This window comes from Brachionichthys hirsutus, chromosome 1, assembly GCF_040956055.1.
Source record: "Brachionichthys hirsutus isolate HB-005 chromosome 1, CSIRO-AGI_Bhir_v1, whole genome shotgun sequence".
In the NCBI taxonomy this organism is placed as follows: Eukaryota; Metazoa; Chordata; class Actinopteri; order Lophiiformes; family Brachionichthyidae; genus Brachionichthys; species Brachionichthys hirsutus.
This window is the reverse complement of record NC_090897.1, coordinates 12,427,283-12,445,609: the sequence shown is the minus strand read 5'-3', so window position 1 is coordinate 12,445,609 and position 18,327 is coordinate 12,427,283. Positions and strand designations below refer to the sequence as shown.

General features: G+C 41.7%; 1 protein-coding gene across 1 annotated transcript in view; it reads right to left on the bottom strand.

The window, feature by feature from the left end:
- map2k5 (mitogen-activated protein kinase kinase 5) overlaps positions 1-17,344 on the bottom strand; it is a 39,743-nt gene extending 22,399 nt beyond the window's left edge. The window contains exons 1-14 of the mRNA XM_068738885.1: positions 17,246-17,344; positions 16,918-16,966; positions 16,250-16,317; positions 12,597-12,666; positions 11,785-11,825; positions 10,379-10,446; positions 10,246-10,294; positions 9,062-9,126; positions 2,860-2,899; positions 2,689-2,757; positions 2,502-2,583; positions 1,774-1,835; positions 634-682; positions 432-505 (exon numbers count right to left, since the gene is read on the bottom strand). Coding sequence (XP_068594986.1) covers positions 432-505; positions 634-682; positions 1,774-1,835; positions 2,502-2,583; positions 2,689-2,757; positions 2,860-2,899; positions 9,062-9,126; positions 10,246-10,294; positions 10,379-10,446; positions 11,785-11,825; positions 12,597-12,666; positions 16,250-16,317; positions 16,918-16,966; positions 17,246-17,344 — 885 coding nt within the window. The remainder of the gene's footprint in view (positions 1-431; positions 506-633; positions 683-1,773; positions 1,836-2,501; positions 2,584-2,688; positions 2,758-2,859; positions 2,900-9,061; positions 9,127-10,245; positions 10,295-10,378; positions 10,447-11,784; positions 11,826-12,596; positions 12,667-16,249; positions 16,318-16,917; positions 16,967-17,245) is intronic.
- Between the last annotated feature and the right edge of the window lie 983 nt (positions 17,345-18,327).

Below are 18,327 nucleotides of genomic sequence, written 5' to 3'. Positions count from 1 at the left end.
AGCGCTGAAGGTCTGTCCCCCGTGGTCGACACACAAACACACACACACACACACACACACACACACTCGCTAGGCTATTGTTGCTACCCACGCTCTCCCCACAGCCACTGAATGCATATGAATGAGAATCTGTTGTTCGGTGCATAATTCTGAAAAGTGATTTTTTTTTATTCCCCCTCGGCTGCAGAACAATTGGGGGGGGGGGGGGGGGGGGGGGGCTAATATGAGTGGAGTACCCTTGGGATAGTGCTGATGTTCAGGGTTGAAAATGAAAGCACTGATTGACAGGTTGACCATATGCAGGTCTGAGGTGATGCAGCATATCTCTCTCTCATACACTGTCATACACACACACACACACACACACACACACACACACACACACACACACACACACACACACACACACACACACACAGACACCAGTGTACCTGTGTGCTGACACCAAAGTCACAAAGCTTGACTTGTCCCCGGGTGTTCACCAGCATATTGGAAGGCTTGACATCTGTGGAGACAAACTGCTTGCTCAAAGTGCCACATCAGCAGTCTGCAGCTTATCTTTATCAACTCTCGTCTACTTTTTATTTTTTTATTTATTAAATAAACACACAGGCTTCAAACTGCATCACTCACCTCTGTGAAGTATCTTCAGACTCCACAGATAGGTCAGGCCTTTTACTACCTGGAGACACACATTAAACAACAGATTAAACATTAACATTAAAATAAATCTGTTAGTGTTTCAGGAGTTTTGGCCTCTTTAGATCAGCGCAGTGCATATCTGCATGGTGCAGCAGACTACGACAGCATAGAGTCGCACATTTAAGCCTCCCGTTCATTCTTCATTAAATTCAACAGATTTGGGCCCTCATTCCACCAAATCCATGGAAATGCATCTTCTACAGCGTCTGCTGAGGAGCAAAGTGAATAAAAAGGACCTCAGTATTGAGATCCCTCGCATACAACGGTCTTTGTGGTTCGATTCATGCTCCAACCATTTAATCATTTTACTTTTGTTAAAGCATCCTTCATCTCCCAGTGACTAACAAAGCTTTGACTGTTTTCATTTAAAGTGATTTGAGTCTGCAGCATCCCGTCAGCCATCGCTAATGATCATCAGCCTCAGAGATAAATAACAGGCAGCAACGCGACAAAACCTCTCTGAAGTCCTGCTGACTCAAAATGTGGTGGCGCGAGTTCAACTCCATACGCAGCTTCACTCACACCTTCTTCTGAGCTTTTCCTTCTGTGATAATTAACAACTACGACAGCAGAAAGGACAGGAAGCTGTGAATTAGAATTAACACATTAAATGGCTTTTATTGTTTGATTACGGACAAAGTGAAGGGGGGGGGGGGGGGGCAGGAGAGGGTTTGATGTGAAGGATAATGAGTGTGGAAAAGAGACACGGATTTATCAGCATCAAGGTCATTGCTATCAAAATGATAGTTTTAACTGAGAGCAGGAAGGGAGATGAGAGGCTAAAGGGAAAACAACACTGACGTCGCGTGTCACTTCACCAAATAGAGGCTAATTGGAAAATCCGCAGCTGTGGTTCCCTTTTGTTTTATAACATTAATAAAAATGAGTTTCCTCCTCAGACTTGTTCAAGATCTGACGGCAACAGGCCAAGCAGAACACAATGACTGCCAGGCGCACACAGATCACACCAACAGGCTGCATGTTTAACTAACCTCAACAAAATACCTCCAGAGCCAAATCATTTTAATAAAATCGGCCAAATAATCAAAGTAGATTTCAACGCAAACTCACTGCGACTGCGATCCTCCCCAGAACGTGCTCTGGAATTCTTTTGTACACGTCCAATGAACCTCCTGTGAAACACAAATTGTTTTTGTCATTTTAATTCATTTATTGGTGTAATACAGAGACAAACGACCCAAATTCACGTTGACCAATCAAATAACAGTCAGAATATCCAGTCAGTTGCTTCTTTTGAATGGAGATCCAGAATTTAATGCCTAATTTTGACCGAGCACCTTTGTCGAAAAAGAAATGTACCTAAAAAATGTTAATATATAGTTTTCTTATTTTATTCATTGATTTGTCCTTTTGCAGTCCGAACTCAACAACACTACATTCTTCTATAATAATCAAGGATAACTGGAAATGACCGCTCAAAGAAAAGTTTTCGGGAGAAAAGACAGGCTTTGCTGACAAATGTGTGAAGCAGTGGAATCATTGCATTAACACACACTCGAACACACACACATTACAAAAGCAAATCTAAAAAAAAAACAGTCTCCTACCTCACACAAATACAAACGCACCGACAAATGCACTTAAGTCGGGATTCATCACACCCTCGTAGCTTTTAGCACACATGCAGGATCAACAGCTGACAGCCACACAACGTTCCCTTGATCTGCTGAAGTGTAAATGGGTACACGGTCGAGGCACGACAGTTCCCTTGAGTCTCTACTAAACAGCTGTGGAGAGCAAAGATTAAAAAAGAAGCATCAGCAGCAGAGGAAACTCACCGTCCATGAATTCCGTGCATATTGATATTCTGTTCTCTACGAAGAAGGCACTGAAGAACGTGATGATGTAAGGAGAATCACACTGCAATCAGAGAAAGAGACCATCATAAAAATACAAAATACAGGAACGGTCAGTGGCCTGAAAGTCTTGTTTTGCTAATGTTGGATTCCATCAATTAAAACTAACCTTGTAGAGAATTTCTAATTCTGACATGATCTGTTTCTGTAATTCCACTGTGATGTCCAGAGGAATGACCTGCAACCAGACAGGAGATAAAAGACAGTCTTCAATAAAATGAAGCCGGTAAAAATGAAAGGCGGTTCAGGCCTTCGATGTCCAACATGGAGGGGCGCTCACCTTGACCGCCAACACCCGCCTGCTGAGAAGATGGTACGCTCTGGAGACAAGAGGAGTGAAAGTTTCATTAAACAATACCTGGATATTTATTTCTGTATTTTCGTATTCAAACCCAAATTTGAAAACGAAAGGACAGCAATTCATTTAGATTTAAGGAGCTACAGCTACAACGATTTAATTATCGACCATGTGAAAGCCAACCGCCGGCTTCAGTTACAGCCATTGAAGGTTAGTTTACGTCAGGCGTGACAATACCTCCGGGCGGCTCAACATACGAAACGCAAGGATGAATACTGTCCACCAGCTGCCATGTGATGAGGCTGAGGCGGGTCGGTGTGCAGCACAGTCTGGCAAGCCAGCAGGCAGCCCGAGCAAACACGATACCTGGATACCCACGTGCTGCTGCGTCTTACTTTAAGACGTTGTGTTGCCTATCTGCTTTAGGATTATATGAAGCCAGGATGGAAGAAGCCTCTAGGATGAGAGGTGAAAACGTCTTCATTTTTGCCGTTCTTGAATGTATTATGTGCATCATGAAATAATTCAGGTTTGAGTCCGTTTCAGCCACATCACCTTCAGAGTTATCCAGCGCCTGATTGAAGTACAGCGTCCAGAAGAAAGATGAAGGGACCGATTCTTAAGCCTCATCTTTTTTTTTTTTTGGAGGAAGCCGTTTTAGCTCACAAACGTCGATGCCCTCGCTTCCATTTTGATGTCCTGGACTTTAAGCTACGATCAATATCAGTTAAGCATGACTGCTGCCTCTCAATTAAAAAAAAGAAGATGTTAATGTAGGCAGGCTCATGCGTATGGATGTTAAACACTTTTGAGCTGGTTTGTTGTGTGAAGCAGTTTGAAAAGAGATTAAACCGTCTTCATCGCTAGGCATGCAAGAGGGAATCAATTCCAAAGTTTTAACAAATGCTTCTTAACGGATACGATTTTGGGCTGAAGATTTGGCGTGACTACGCCTTGATTAAAGCTGTAGTCTCAGACTGTCCTTGAACGCCTCAGGGCCGAGCCTCCCTGGATGAGTTACGGTGACAGGCTCATGACAACAGGAGACGTGGGGACAAGGTTACATAGCCCGCCCCGCCGCCACTTCCCCCCTGATCTGACCCCAGTAAATGTGCCCCATTCCTGGATCTTATTTACACTCCAGCTCGCGCTGTAATAAAAGCTCCATCATGCAGTATTCATAGGGCCTCTGTCCCTGTGTCTGAAGTTAGGTTTGTGGGACGGCCTCCAGGATCGGGGCTAACACGGGACTCTAACAGTGTCACATGGATGATGGGCTGCTTTTCGCTCCGACTATGGTCTATGCCACGTGAGACGCTTATAATGGACGTTGGAGGTGCATACTGCCACCTACTGTGCTGGAGTGTAAACATGCTGATCTTATAAATAAATATTTTAGGGCGTACACTACAGCATAGCGCTGTAGCTAACATTTATTATTGTCATTACTGTTACATGTTGCACAACTTCAGAGAGAAAAAAATCCTAGTCTGTGAAACCATCATTGACAATGGCTATAAAGTGATTCTGATTCATCAATCATCAGAATTGCCATCAGGACGACTATGATGTGTGAAATATTTAAAGTTAAGTATACAGTATCTCGTAAAATAAACATTCACATATTGCAGCACCTTTATCTCAACCAGTGAGTCGCCAACACAAAATAGGTCACTCAGAAATCAGTTCACACACCATCAGCCTAATAAAAAAATGAAGAAAAGATAAATAAATAGTGGAGTAATAGTGTAAACTGCAGTCACTCAATTCAGTTTTAGGCACAATCTATAAATATTTGGACACAGGACACAAGGGCCCGGAGCAATTAAGCAAATAGGTTTGACTTTCTTTTTTTTTTTAATGATCCAAAGCATGTTAAAAGACCAAAGTCAATAGAGGGGGGTCAATAACAGAACAGCTATAAGTAGATGTTATCGTAGTGACAGGCAGGATAATCTGGATCCAGGTGTCATGAAAATAGTCTGTGTGTCCTTGTGATTGTATAAATAAACCACAGAGTCAGTTAGGTTGGTGGACAAGACGGACCTCAGAGTGTAATAAAAAAAAAAACAAAGGCCGACAGTGATGGATGTCTGGGTCGACACAGGCTATGGAGGGCTGAGGTGTTGGTAACATCCAATTGAGTCTAAATGGCTCCGGGTCACAAATGGGCTGAGAGGTTAAAAGGTGGGGAGTGGTGGTGCTTTTCACATGTGATGATCCTAACATGAGATGGAACACAGGCTGAAGAGGACACAGAATTGGTTTCCAAACAAGAAACCTGTACGGGCCATGGTGTGTTTTATAGCGGCTCATTTCCAGCTTGATGCAGCAACACTTGTTCTGTCCTGCTGAGCAAGTAACTTCATTATTCATTATTTATACTGCATGTATTTTACAAAACAAATCAGGTATTGTTGAGAAATAGGCTGCCCAAAGCGCCCAATGTACTGAACCTTATCTGGCATAATATCATGAATTTAAAAGAACAAAATAGAAAGGACTTCAAAACACGCCCTTTAATTCCAAATCTATGGAAACCTCTCATCTATTTTGTAATGAGTTTAGCCTCTATATTTTTGGCAGGCTTCATAACTCTTTAAGCACAAGGTTTGGTCATACTGAATTTGAAATCAAACTAATCCTAAACGACCACCCCTAGTTAGAATAAACCCCCCCTGCACTCAAATGCACCAAGACTTCAAGCAAAGTCAGACTTAGAACATTTTTTTTATTTAACCTTCATTTAGCCGGGTGAGTTAATTGAGAATTAATTCTCATTTCCAATAACGACCTGGACCCAAGTTGCATGTTGCTGTTTTTTTGTGGTGGGGAGGAAGCCGGAAAACCCGGAGAGAACCCACACAGCAGACACGGGGTGAACATGCGAACTCTTCACAGAAAGGCCCCCAAGCTGGATTTGAACCTGTGACCTTCTTGCTGTGCCACCGTGCTGCGCCTTGATCACAAGGAGAGGATGCCTTAAGTACATCTATAGTAGAGGAGTAAGATCAGAAGTTTGGGCTTCACATAGATGGCGACATAAAAACGTTTCATTGGTCAGATAAAAGTCAAACGTATCAGATGCCGGAGAAGAATCACACATCATCAACCATGTGTAGTTTATTTTTGGCATATTGAATTATTTTTGGTCTGGCGGGGGCTCTGGTTGGTCTGGTGGACACAGCGAGTCCTGTACAATTACAACACAGACATTACACAGCTATATATGTCCATTAAACCAAACAATTATGCAACCTAAACACCCAGAACCGCCCCGCGATACTGGACTTCAGTCCAATTCAACAAATCTGAGTTTCTCATTCTCAGAAAATTCAACAGAAGCCATTTATGAACACATTGTTCCGCTTGCCCACCGATGCCCCAGCATTCTTGGTGTCCTAGTCTACCCTAATGCATAATGTGATCGCTATGTCAATAACATGTCCCAATCCTGTTCATTCCGGCTAGAACGACTACAAAAATCAATCGCTGTGATCAGCCTCTGATCTTAAAAACACATAATTCACACTTATTTTTTCCCATCATGACGGTTTTGACTCAAACAACCTTGACTTGAGTGTACATTACATTTACTTTATTATTGCTTAAATTATATGAATTTATTCTTAGCATGAAACACTGAGAAGAAAAGGAAGAGATGCACTTAAATAAAACTCGACTGTGGTCGGGTATAAAAATGAGAAATCCAGTCAAACTGAATAAAAGGCGGTGCAAAGAGAAGAGTGACAATAAATAATTAGAGCCTTTTCTAAACTGTGACAAAGTAATTACAATTAAAGAAACACGCAATCAGTTACAAGTTACTGGTGATAATTTGTAAGCGCTGATGTCTGGGTCACCAACACAATTAACACCAATTTCCTCGAGCGATCATGACTTGTTAAATAGAGACTGGAAGGACAGAAACACTAGCCTTCACCCAAATAAAAGAAAAACAACAAAGATTTATTAATATTTCATGACAAATAGCGATTCCTGTTATTATTTGTATTATTTTTTTTTACTTCAGGTTTGAACTCTGAGTACGAGTACAGACATATTTGTATCAAAATCAAACTGTTGATATGCATGTACATTTCTGTGTACCGTACCTATGTTATTACTCTGCCAAATAACCACCAGAAGAATACAAAGCACTGCTTTGTACCTCAAGACACCTTCACATCATATAAATCATTCAGAATCCTCACGTGGAAGAGCATCCTTCACAAACTCTCCAGCTCTGACAGATCAGTGTTCATCATCGGCAGTACACTTTAGTAGAGTCAAACCTCGGCTGTCGACCATAATCCGTTCCGTAATACAGTTCGAAAAACCTTTTATTTGAACACCAAAACTACATTTCCCATAATAAATAATGGAAGCAAAATTAATCGGTTCCTAAGAAACAGATAAATGCCCTTTTACATGCTTACTTTATATTAATATGTAACTACGTGTATCTGAACAACAGATAACACATAAACGTGTAAATAATATGAAAAACAAAAGCATAACAAAAAAGTTAATTTGACCCAATTCTGTATCAATTACATGGTGTTTTGGCTGCGGTGTGATGACCTATATCAGGGGTGTCAAACTCATTTTCTCCAAGGGCCACATCAGCATTATGGTCGCCCTCAAAGGGCCAGTTGTAAATGTAACATCGTGTAAATGTAACTAAATGTAATGTAATGTAAATAAAATGTAACTACTCCTTAACATGCTGCTAAATAACTATTTACTACTACATACTTAATTAAATTATAAATATTACAATATATCCGCTGAGGTTTCGTAATCGCCGGCGTCTGTCTGTAATTTGTTCTTCAATATCTCCATTGATTATTCACCGATATTTAGGGAATTTAACACAGTCATGTAGGGTGGGGGGGGGGGCTCTATCTCACCACTGAATATCATCTGGGTCGGATCCAGAATGGAGTCAGCAACAAATATTTAATTTTAACATTAAATTTACAGATTAAAAATCAGTTACAAATACACATCAACTCTGATTCACTTTTACTTTTCAGCATTTTACAAAAACAAATGTCTGCACAAAGCTCTTGCGGGCCACATTGGCCCCCGGGCCTTGAGTTTGACACATATGACCTATGTGGATGGATGTGGAGGGAGGGAAGGGTTATTCCTTCGAAAGGGAGTCCTCCTCCATAAAATGACTGGGTAACTTTCCTTCTGGGGGGTTTTCCCTGCTCTCTGAATTTGGGATGCAGAATGTGTTTACGTTCACCTCAAAAGACTTAAATGCCTTGAGGCATGTCGAGATGAGTTATATATGCTGTGAAATGGTCATGAAACACAACTCAACCAAGATAGTATAAACAACAAGTCTGTGTTTATTTGTTTACTGTTTATTTTTTCTTTCTAACCTTAAAAACATCTAGCACCAAATTGTAAGAGCTATTTTCTTGGTTAAAGTGACAGAAAAGCTGTCAGGATTACAAAAACTGCCAACTATTTGTAGCAACGATAAGAAATTGAGAATTTTGAAACTATCTTGAAGTCATAAAATAGTAAAAGTGTGAAATAAATTGATAGGAAATATATTGGGTTTGATGGAGACTGTGTGAGGCAGACCACTCTGTCAAGTCAAGGTTAGCATGAGCAGTGATCAATATTTCAATCTCAATAAAACAGCTCAATAGCTCAAGATTGATGGGGAGGAGAAAACACAAGGTAGGGAAAAGGGGGGATAGAAAAAGCAACACAAATGCCAACCTTGTCATAACGTTAGCGGGGGCAGTAACACATTTGTCTGGTGGGATAGGATGGAGCGCTTCTGTCGTGACAGTGTAATTTGCAGTGGTATAGACAGAATATCCATTGCCGTCATGGCTTACAGCCCAAAATCAATACTTTATATACATTTGCAACCTTGAAACCCAAATAAATAACTGCAAGTATAGACACAAACCAGCACGAGCAATAGCACACCAACAACTGAGACGCGGCAGATGAAGAACAGAGAGACGGCCACCAATGAGACACTTCATAGAACAACAATGATCAGTTTGCCTTTTAAAAAGACGAGAAAAAGTCGACATCAGTTCAAAACCGGCCTCTGATTGATTCTTTAATGATTGCGTGTGCAGAAGTCTTTCTACGGTGTGCTGTAGAGTGACGAAGTTGCTGCTTCAACGTGGAAAGGAAGACTTACTTGTAAACGGTGCCTCCGTTTCCATGGCTAAGCTGTTCTTGGTAATGGATATCCTGGGCATTTATCTGCAAACCCACAAACACGCACAGATATGGTGTAAAAACACAAGAAGACATGCAACCCAGTTCATGATCTGTGTAGGAACACAGGCGAGAGAGAGAGGATGATACAACTGGAGGCTATGAACGCTCACAACATTCAGGTCACTCCAAGTTCAGCAGCAGAGGAAAGGAAACAGAGGGACAGAAGGACAAGACGGGAGATCAATACAACGTTCGCTGTCCAATTTATAAGAAGATGTTCCTCTTGGGTGAATAGTGGAGTGACTGATATTAGGTTAGGATGACCGTTTCATCCATTTCATATTTTGAAATTACAAATATCCAAAATCTTCTTGAAGGTCAATGAAATTAGTCACTACTACACATTGTCAATAAAAGAAATTCTAACAATCAGAAAATTGTTTTCTGGCAAAGCCAAAACACAAAAGATAAATAAATGTTCAGACATTGAGAGAAAGACTTTTAAAAAAAGAATACATTTTTATGATGTATTAAGTTAAAATAATTTTATCTGATCAAAATTACAGCACAACTAAAAAAAATAAAAAATTCTAAATACAATATATTTTTTTCCTCAACTCACAGAATGACATTGATTTCAGCTATTAAACCATGAAAATAAATAATTAAAATGTGGGGCTGCAGAGGCTAATTTTGTATCAACAGAAAGTTTCAGCCATCATGCATGCCCCCCCCCCCCCCCCCTCCTCTTCACCTAAACTGATTGGATCCAATGGTGACAGCAAAGAGGTAAAGAGAATGAGAAGAGACGGATGAAAGGAACAGCTCTGTTAGATCACTGGGCTACGACAGAAACCTGAGAGGCTATTGGCTTACCTGTCTTCTTGACACACTCACGCCATTGTGTGTGTGTGTGCGTGCGTGTGTGTGTGTGTGTGTGTGTGTGTGTGTGTGAGAGCTACATGCTGGCTCTCACATCAGCCCAGAGCAGAGACAACCAAACACCCGTCCGCTACCACATTCCCGCAACCAGCGTCACAGGAAATCAATAGAGGAGTCGACAGTGGAAACCAGACATGAGAGCAGGAGCAGCGAGAAAGCAGCGGTGAGATTCCACCTAAACCCAGAGCGCAGAGCGCAGAGCGCAGAGCGCAGGCGTACCTGCCCGTTGGTCAGGATCCTCTTCAGCTCCGCAGAAGACTTTTTCAGGCTGATGGAGAGAACACGGTTCAGATTCACCATCATCATTAATATCACTCCTCATCACATGCTCCTGATGTTCAAACAAGCGCACCTGTTGTTGGCCATGGAGTCCGGGACAGCTGGCGTGCAGTCAGTGGCTGGGTTAGGTTTGGTATTAACCTGAAGGTCGGTATGACGAGATATATATACACATTTATATATGAACAAATGTGAAAGGACACACGCACAGAGACACATTTGGTGGTCAAGGCCGAAACACAGGCAGACATTTAGCCAGACCCCCTAATGAACAAGAACACAACACGGGCGCTCAGCTCAGTCTGAAGGTTAATTGGCTATTGTTGGAGCGAAGTGAGGCGGGCGAAGAAGAAAGAAGTGACAGACATAAAGGAGAGGAAAAGAAGACCGAGCAGACGGAAGAGAATCGGAAATGCAGATGCTACAGCTTAAGAAAAATAGATTTGAAGGCTCGAGGAAAAGGCATTTGAAGTTTTCACCGGGATATTGTTCTTTACGTCTGCATGTCTGTTCACGCCAGAGACTTCGCTTCTCAACGCAGATATCTGAGACGAAAGGAGCGACAAGCCCCCGTGATGAGGATGCTAAAAATAGCACTTAATTGAGGTCAAAAGGCCGGTGCGTTGGGTCCGCTCCAGCACAGGGATTCTCTTTTTAATTAGTGCCCATGAAGACCTAATTTAAACAGTGCACGAGACCCCCCCCCCCCCCCCCCCCCTCAGCCGATTGCGTTTACATTAAAACCAGAGAAAAGAGAACCGAAAGCTTCAGGATTTACCGAAGCTTTCTGGAAAACGTTCATCTTCTCAAAACATATCTTTGAACTTAAACAGACCAACACAGTTCAGCAGGTGTTAGAAAAGCTCCACAGAGGATACATTCAATACAATACTTTAAGCATTTGGAAAGGTGGGGGCCATTTTATGCTGAAATTGATATGTAAATATGGATCATCTGGAGAAAGTGTCAAATGATTTAACCCCTGGCAATTAGCAATGAGTTTCAATAGCAACATATGCTCAACATAAATGGGAGGGTCCGTGGAAGGCCATTGATAAATGGCAGTGTGTGTGTGTGTGTGTGTGGGGGGGGGGGGGGGGGGGGGTTGTTGTAATGACAATTTCACGGTTGAAGAATGACACTGTATTGACTTAGTTTCCACACTAATCAATGCTGGTGTTCTGCATATCGCATGGAAGGAGGTGATCATAATGCTGGGGAGGGGGGGGGGGGCTCTTAAATGGCTACCCAAGTGAAATGTAACGAACATGGGGGGGGGGGTCACAGCCGGCCATCTGCATACATAAACATAGAAGAAGAGCAAGAAAATGAGTGAAAGTAAAGGAGAGCCCTGACTTCAATTGACATTTCAATAAGTGGAACACAGCGTTACCAATTCATTCGTCTCAACTCCCCCCCCCTCCCCCCCTCCACTCCGCCTCTGTGTAAGGCAGCTGAAACAATTATTGAGATAGGTACCTTCAGGCCATGTATGTTCCGGATCCCTGGAGTCTTGCCGGCTGAAACAGTAATTGACTAGATTGTAGAACACATCACTGGGCCATTTACAAACGCGCTGAAAAGGAATCAGCTCTTTATAAAGAAAAGGAAAAAAAGATGGAATGAAACGAGGGTTATTCTGAAATTAGTTGTAGACTAGAGAGTGATTGAGATCTTGGGCTCTCGAGACAGCTGGTGGGACTTTGAAAAACAAAAACCAGAGAGAAAGAGAAAGGGGAGAAATGGAAAAGAGAGAAAGAGAGAGAGAGAGGCAAATACAGCATAAAAGAGAAAGGCAATAAAATGTTTAGTCACTTTGCCCTTGGGACCTGTTAACAATTATGTATGACTTTGAGTGGTGAGGAAACTACACGAAGATATATATATATATAAAAAGGCTTGTATTGAAAAAGCACTCATCGTAAAATAGATAAAATAGTTCAGAGAGAAAAAACACGAAGCCAGCAAACGGGGTTTAGCCTGAATACAAGCACGCCGTTTCAATGTCCTTGGAGCGAAAAAGAAATGTAGATTTATAAATGACTGTCAACACAATAGCAGAATGAGCCAATGAATTTTAATGTTGTCCAGAGGCGGCGTTCCGATTCCCAGTCACCAAACGCTTCCATTTTCCTATTTTTCCAAAAGCAGCGTGACTGAATTAACCAGATTACATCTGAAATTTAAACAATTGTGTAAATATTATTTTGATTGTCGGACAACTAATCCCAAAGACGTTTGTAGCCTTTTAGCATTAGAAGTCGAAAAGAAGTTAACATGTGAACCCGTACCTCGTGGAAAAATCTGTAGAGGGTCCGGCAGCAGTCCGTTCATTCGTTGTTCGTTCATTGTGTTGCAGTACTAAACGGGAAAGAAAAGTTAGGAATGGCTGAAAGAAGCAGTGCTTTGAAAGGATTACTACGCGTGAAGGAAAATGTATGCATTTAAAAAGTAAAAAAAAAAGAATCAAAGGCTGAAAATCACAAATAAATTTTTTTATCTGATAAAGAGAAGTCGTGGTAAAATTGTGATTCGACTCTACTACATTTTAGGATGAGACACAAAACGTTTATTAATATTCATCTGCAGTGTCCCAAAAAATGTGAGCGTGCTGTGCTGAAATCTGTTGCCACTGAGGAGCAATGCCCTCCGGGCTTGTTCTGAAGGAGTGTAGCATTAACCCTTTCCTCCTGCAGGTCAACAGCTCACCAAACACTCCCATCCTGCAGGACCGACACGTGCGCGCACACTCGGGAGCCTCCCAGACGCTTGCCAAGGCAATGCAATAATTGATGCTTCAGTTAACCAAACCATCTGTTAAACTGGGAGCTGGAGTGCGTTTGTGAGAGCGAGTGAAGGGTTTTTTTTTGTTCGCGTCCCCTTCTTCGAACAATCAGACGTTAACATCTAGACCTTGCCAAAGAAAAAGTTGGACAAATATATGTCTTTTATGGACGCCACACGCGCATGCGTTTCATTGTGTTTCGTTTTACACTGTAGCATAAGTCATCACAGAGATATGTAAATTTGCTCCATCATTGTGGGGCGGGGGATCAGAATGGCTACCCAAGTGGCACAGCTGTTATTAAAAGGCCTATTTATCACTGTCAGGTCCCTTCTCACTCCGAGCCCTCTGCTTTTGCCCTCCAGCGTTCTCACTAGGCCACATCTGAACAATAAGACTAATACCAAAAAAGCATGTGTGTGTGTGTGTGTGTGTGTGGGGGGGGTCAGGCTTCACATACCCTTAATTTTCCGCTCAGCTAGTTTATTGATTAAGGCTGCAATTACCACCTAATCTGTAGTAGGTGTGTTATTAAAAGACATTCTCCGTTGTTGGCCAATAACTAAACAGTGTCCATTCCCAAATACCATTGCTCAGCCTAAAGGGACAATGGGGAGCGGGAGGCAGGGTCTCATCATCATTAGCAGACTAAGGAGAAATGGGAGTAAGAATGGTGGAATTAGAGCTACTACCTCCAGGGGGAGCTGAGCGAGGAACAGATGAGGTCACATGTTTTTTTTTTTTAGCACCTGACACGGACCGGTCTTTAACTTTGAGCAGGGACATCTGTCTTTTAAAGGTGTCAAACAATGATTAGAGATGCCTGGAAGACGCGTGGTCCTCAGAGGAGCATGTAGCAATCAATGTTCTCTGTGATGGGGATAGTTTTCACAAATGCTCTCTGCAGACTGACGTTAATTAAGTGCTGAATATGAGCATTAATTTTGCTCAGCAACAAGGGGCGCACGTTTTTCCACCAGGCAATGTCAAAGCAGAGACCTTATAGAAAAAGAAAGAAAAAAAGTGTAAAAAATAAAAAATCTTGTTTAAAAGTGTAGTATTAAATTTATTGTCACAAATGTCTCAAGCACAGGAACACAAGCAGCAACCACAAGAGACTCATCACCTATCACCTAACATGCTGGTTTCCATTCATTCCCATTAATTTCACATAATGGCTGTCTGCTCACCTGGAATTAACAACACCGAGGTGAAAATCCTCAGGGTTTTCTGCAGGGGGGGGGGGGGGGGGGCAAATGGCCAACGCAGCAAACAACCATAACTAGAAAGAAATCGTCTGAACACAAATGCAAATGACTGCTGAAATGCATAAACCCCCGCATAAGACATTCAAAGCACGCAGCTAGCGTAAATTATATTTTAGTGAGCCAAGTATTTTCCAGGTGATCAGCAGCTTTCTCTACACTTCGCTGTCCCACGAGGAGTAAAAAGCCATTACAGGGCTCTCGGATTTGTTGGCTAAAAATTTACCGTACAAATGGCTTTTTTTAAATTTGTGGACGAAGCAGGATGGAGGATACTAAAATACGTGTGCCGAGTGGAGCGAGGTGCAGGTCAGAGGCATTGCATTAATATGCTGCCACATCATCTGAATAAAGTGTTGGGACAATAAGCTGTCATTATGCATAAGAAAGTAGCAACCATGTGTTTATTTTAGCCAGTCCTGCAAAAGAAAATGACAAAGTTCACTAACATTAACCTAAAATATTTAACTAAACGAAATGTCAGTTTAAAAACGGCCAATGATGACTCCCACTGTAGCTCGTAAGCATTAGTCTCATTACAGATTTACTAAATTTCTAAATCCTGATATGCATCAAGGCCAAAATCCCCAACATGCTGGCTCCGAGTGATCAATATTTTGTCCATCCCTGTTTCACAACCGTCCTTGGCTCAGCGACTGTCACTCTTTGCTTAATCACCCTGCAATCCTGTACTACCTAATGATTAAAAAGCAGCCACAAGTGAATGCATGAAGAAAACGGACAAAAAAAACAAAACAAAAACCAGGGACTGTAAATTGTGCCCGTGGCTCCAGCAGCATCATTGTGAGCTGATGGGGGGTAAAAGACATCGAGAGATGAAAGTAGATTTTGAACAATTCTGCAGCCCAGGGGGGCCCTCTTTAATGAGGCAAAACTTTAAGTACTGAATAATAAAGAATAAAAATTGACAGTTCATTTAGCTTTCAGTGTACCTCAGAGAAAGCCATTACACTCCATTACTCGTACTGTCCGTGGTATGAGCAGTAAGTATGTTGGAATATGAAAATGTTCGGCACAAGGTGGCGGAGCTGGAGTGTGACTGTGAGTCTGTTGTTGAAAACCACCAGTGAGCACATTTGTTGTTCTTGTTTTGTACTTATTCTAAATACAACTGGGTGAAGCTGTGCGGTTTCAAAGGTCTGAATAAGCCTCAAGGAAGCAAATAAATAGTCCCAGCAGATGTGGAAGTGAGAAGTCAAAACGTGCCCATCCCATATTCAAAACAGAATTATTTTAAGACTTAGATTTAATCCAAACCAATGGCACCTCCTGTACATCCTAACGACTGCGTCCTCATTTTGAACACCGACAAACAAGGTTTAGTGCCAGGAATCCACTCATTCTGGCATTTACCACGGCTACAAAAATACATTTAAAGTTCAAGGTTTTTCAGACTGATCTCCAAGTGACATCATCATGTCTAGCTTGTGAACGGGAACAGTCAACTTGGCAGTTCAGGTTTTATGTGTGAAGGTTTAGAGATGCCCGTCTCCAAGATATTTCACCAATGGAATGGGACTTTAGCGCTTCTTTCATTGCACTCCAAGAAAAACACAATCAAAAAACACAAGGCTTTCAACGCAACGTCCCTGTTACTATGTCCAGTCTGGTTTTTTTATACGTTTACCACAAATTCATAAAGTTATTTCATGGGCTTTGTAATCGCTCACCAACACGAAATCCTTTATATTTGGTCCTTTTTTGAGATTGGAAAAGCTTCATGAAAAAGTAAAGATATATGAGAAACCTTAGACTGGATAACAGAGGAGAGTTCCGTCTTTCGAGATGGCCTCATATTTATGTTGGAGACAACAATGGAAGCAGAAGTAAAACTTCAACAAGAAACAGTACAAATACTCATTTGTAAACTCACATATGACAACATGGCTTTGAGTTCTTCATCACTTCTTACAGTGATTCTGTCCCCGACCTCATCCTCATCTGAAAAAATGAGACAAAAGAAAGAAAACCAGCTATAATTGGAAAAATAAATCCTAAAACAAAATGTCACCATTTGGAAGGAGTCTTGAGCATCATTGGATGTTCCAAAAGGACAACGACCCCTAGCAGACCTCTGAGGCTTGGTTTCAGAGGAAGTCCTGGATTATTCTAGAGTGGCCGTCAGTCGCCCGATATGAATCCCAATTAAGGTGGATTTTAAGGACTTGCATCATGCAAACCCAGGAATAGGCTAAGTTGGTGCCTGGGTATATTTCATATTTGTAGCCGGTCATAGCAGTATAAGTGTCTCTACAAAGTACTAGAGATACTTGTCATTAAGGGGAATGACTCATTTCGAGACTGCAGTAATCAATTAGAGCAGCACTTTTTTTGTATTATATTTAACAAAGTGTTGCAAAATACATTCATAAATGAGAAGAATATCGTTTTGTTTTAAAACAACAAAATCTTACCGACGTGAAACACGGTTTAAGCCGCCGACAATGTTTGTACTGCAGTGAATTTAAGATGAAAACCCGGCCAGTGTTCTGCAGGAGAATGAAGGTCGGAGCTGTGCAGGAATACAGAACAGAGACTTACATTCAAAGGCCGTGACAGTTGCTTCGGGCATGACGTCTTTGATTGCCACCTGAAATGTTTTGGCAGAGTGCATCATTACAGAGACGACAACAACAACAACAACAAAAAGACTTTACAGCTGTCACGGTTAAAGCTGGTGGTCAGACCAAGTGAGCTGGATTTACAAATAAGAGTCAAGGTGGGGGGGGGGGGGGTCATGCTGTAAATCTGAGCTCCTAATGTTTCATTATGCAGCTGCTTTAAAATAAAATAAAACTTTTTAGATCAAGCACACTTAACAGAAATAATTAACTTGGCCTACTAGCTCTGTAGCATTTCGCAGACTCACCAGCAAGTCATTGAAGTTGAGGAGAGATGGACAGTCCACGGAGGAGTCCATGTCTCCGGACGGGCTTTTGATACGGATCACGATAGCCTCGGTGTCCATGATGAAGGGCTGCTGAGACCGAGTGCGAGCATTAACAAGACAGACTAAGTGGCGTCACAGCATCTGCGAGGCTTCCCAGCACGGCGAGCTAATGTTCCTGCAGTGGTTTGCTAGCGACGCGGGCTAGCATCCTGCTGCGTTCAGACGCTGCTGTTCAGTGACGCCGGGAATTGAACCCCGTCACGGGCCGACGAGCCTCACCACCGCTCCGTGAGCGCCTCAACGTGAACGCGAGACGTGGACTCGCTTCAGACAAAGTTTTATACTGTGTCATGGCTGATATTCAACCAACTAGCCAGGTTACAGGAAGTGCGTTTAGTCAACATCCGCTTTCGGGTATTTCAAAATAAAACAACTCGTATTCATATCAACTTGAAACTGAATTTAGAAAATAAGAGTTCTACCTTCAGATAGTACTCCAGATGCAGCAAAACATTGAAAATAAAATACATGCAGTGAATGTTATGTTTCACTTAACAGGCAGACCTCATCTGCATCCATTTTAATTCCTTTTTTATTATAATTTTTTAAGCATTGGTCTGTGATTCCCCCCACAAGAGAAAGATTTCCATTCACATGAGTTAAGAATTGAATCACAATTGTAGAAGGTATATAGTTTTGAAAGTTTTATTTTTTTATTTATTTCATTGTGTGTGTGTGTGAATACAAAATGAATATAGAAATGTCTCGTGAACGATATAGTCTAAAATATTTCAAATTGAATTTTGTAGTTACTGTAGTCAAGATCTTTGAACTACAAAGTGGTAGAATGTTTTGTGAAGTAAAGAGCCACAGTACTGTCAGAGCTGTTTACTCCCCAGCTTCTTTATAATGGATCGGAATTATGAAATAAACCATAGAGAGACTACTGAAGTACGCAACACTGATGTGCAATATTGAGCATGCGATAGCTTTATGTGTTTGTAATGATGAGTGCAAACCCAGGAATGGGCTAAGGAATGGGGTAAATGCTTTTTATTATT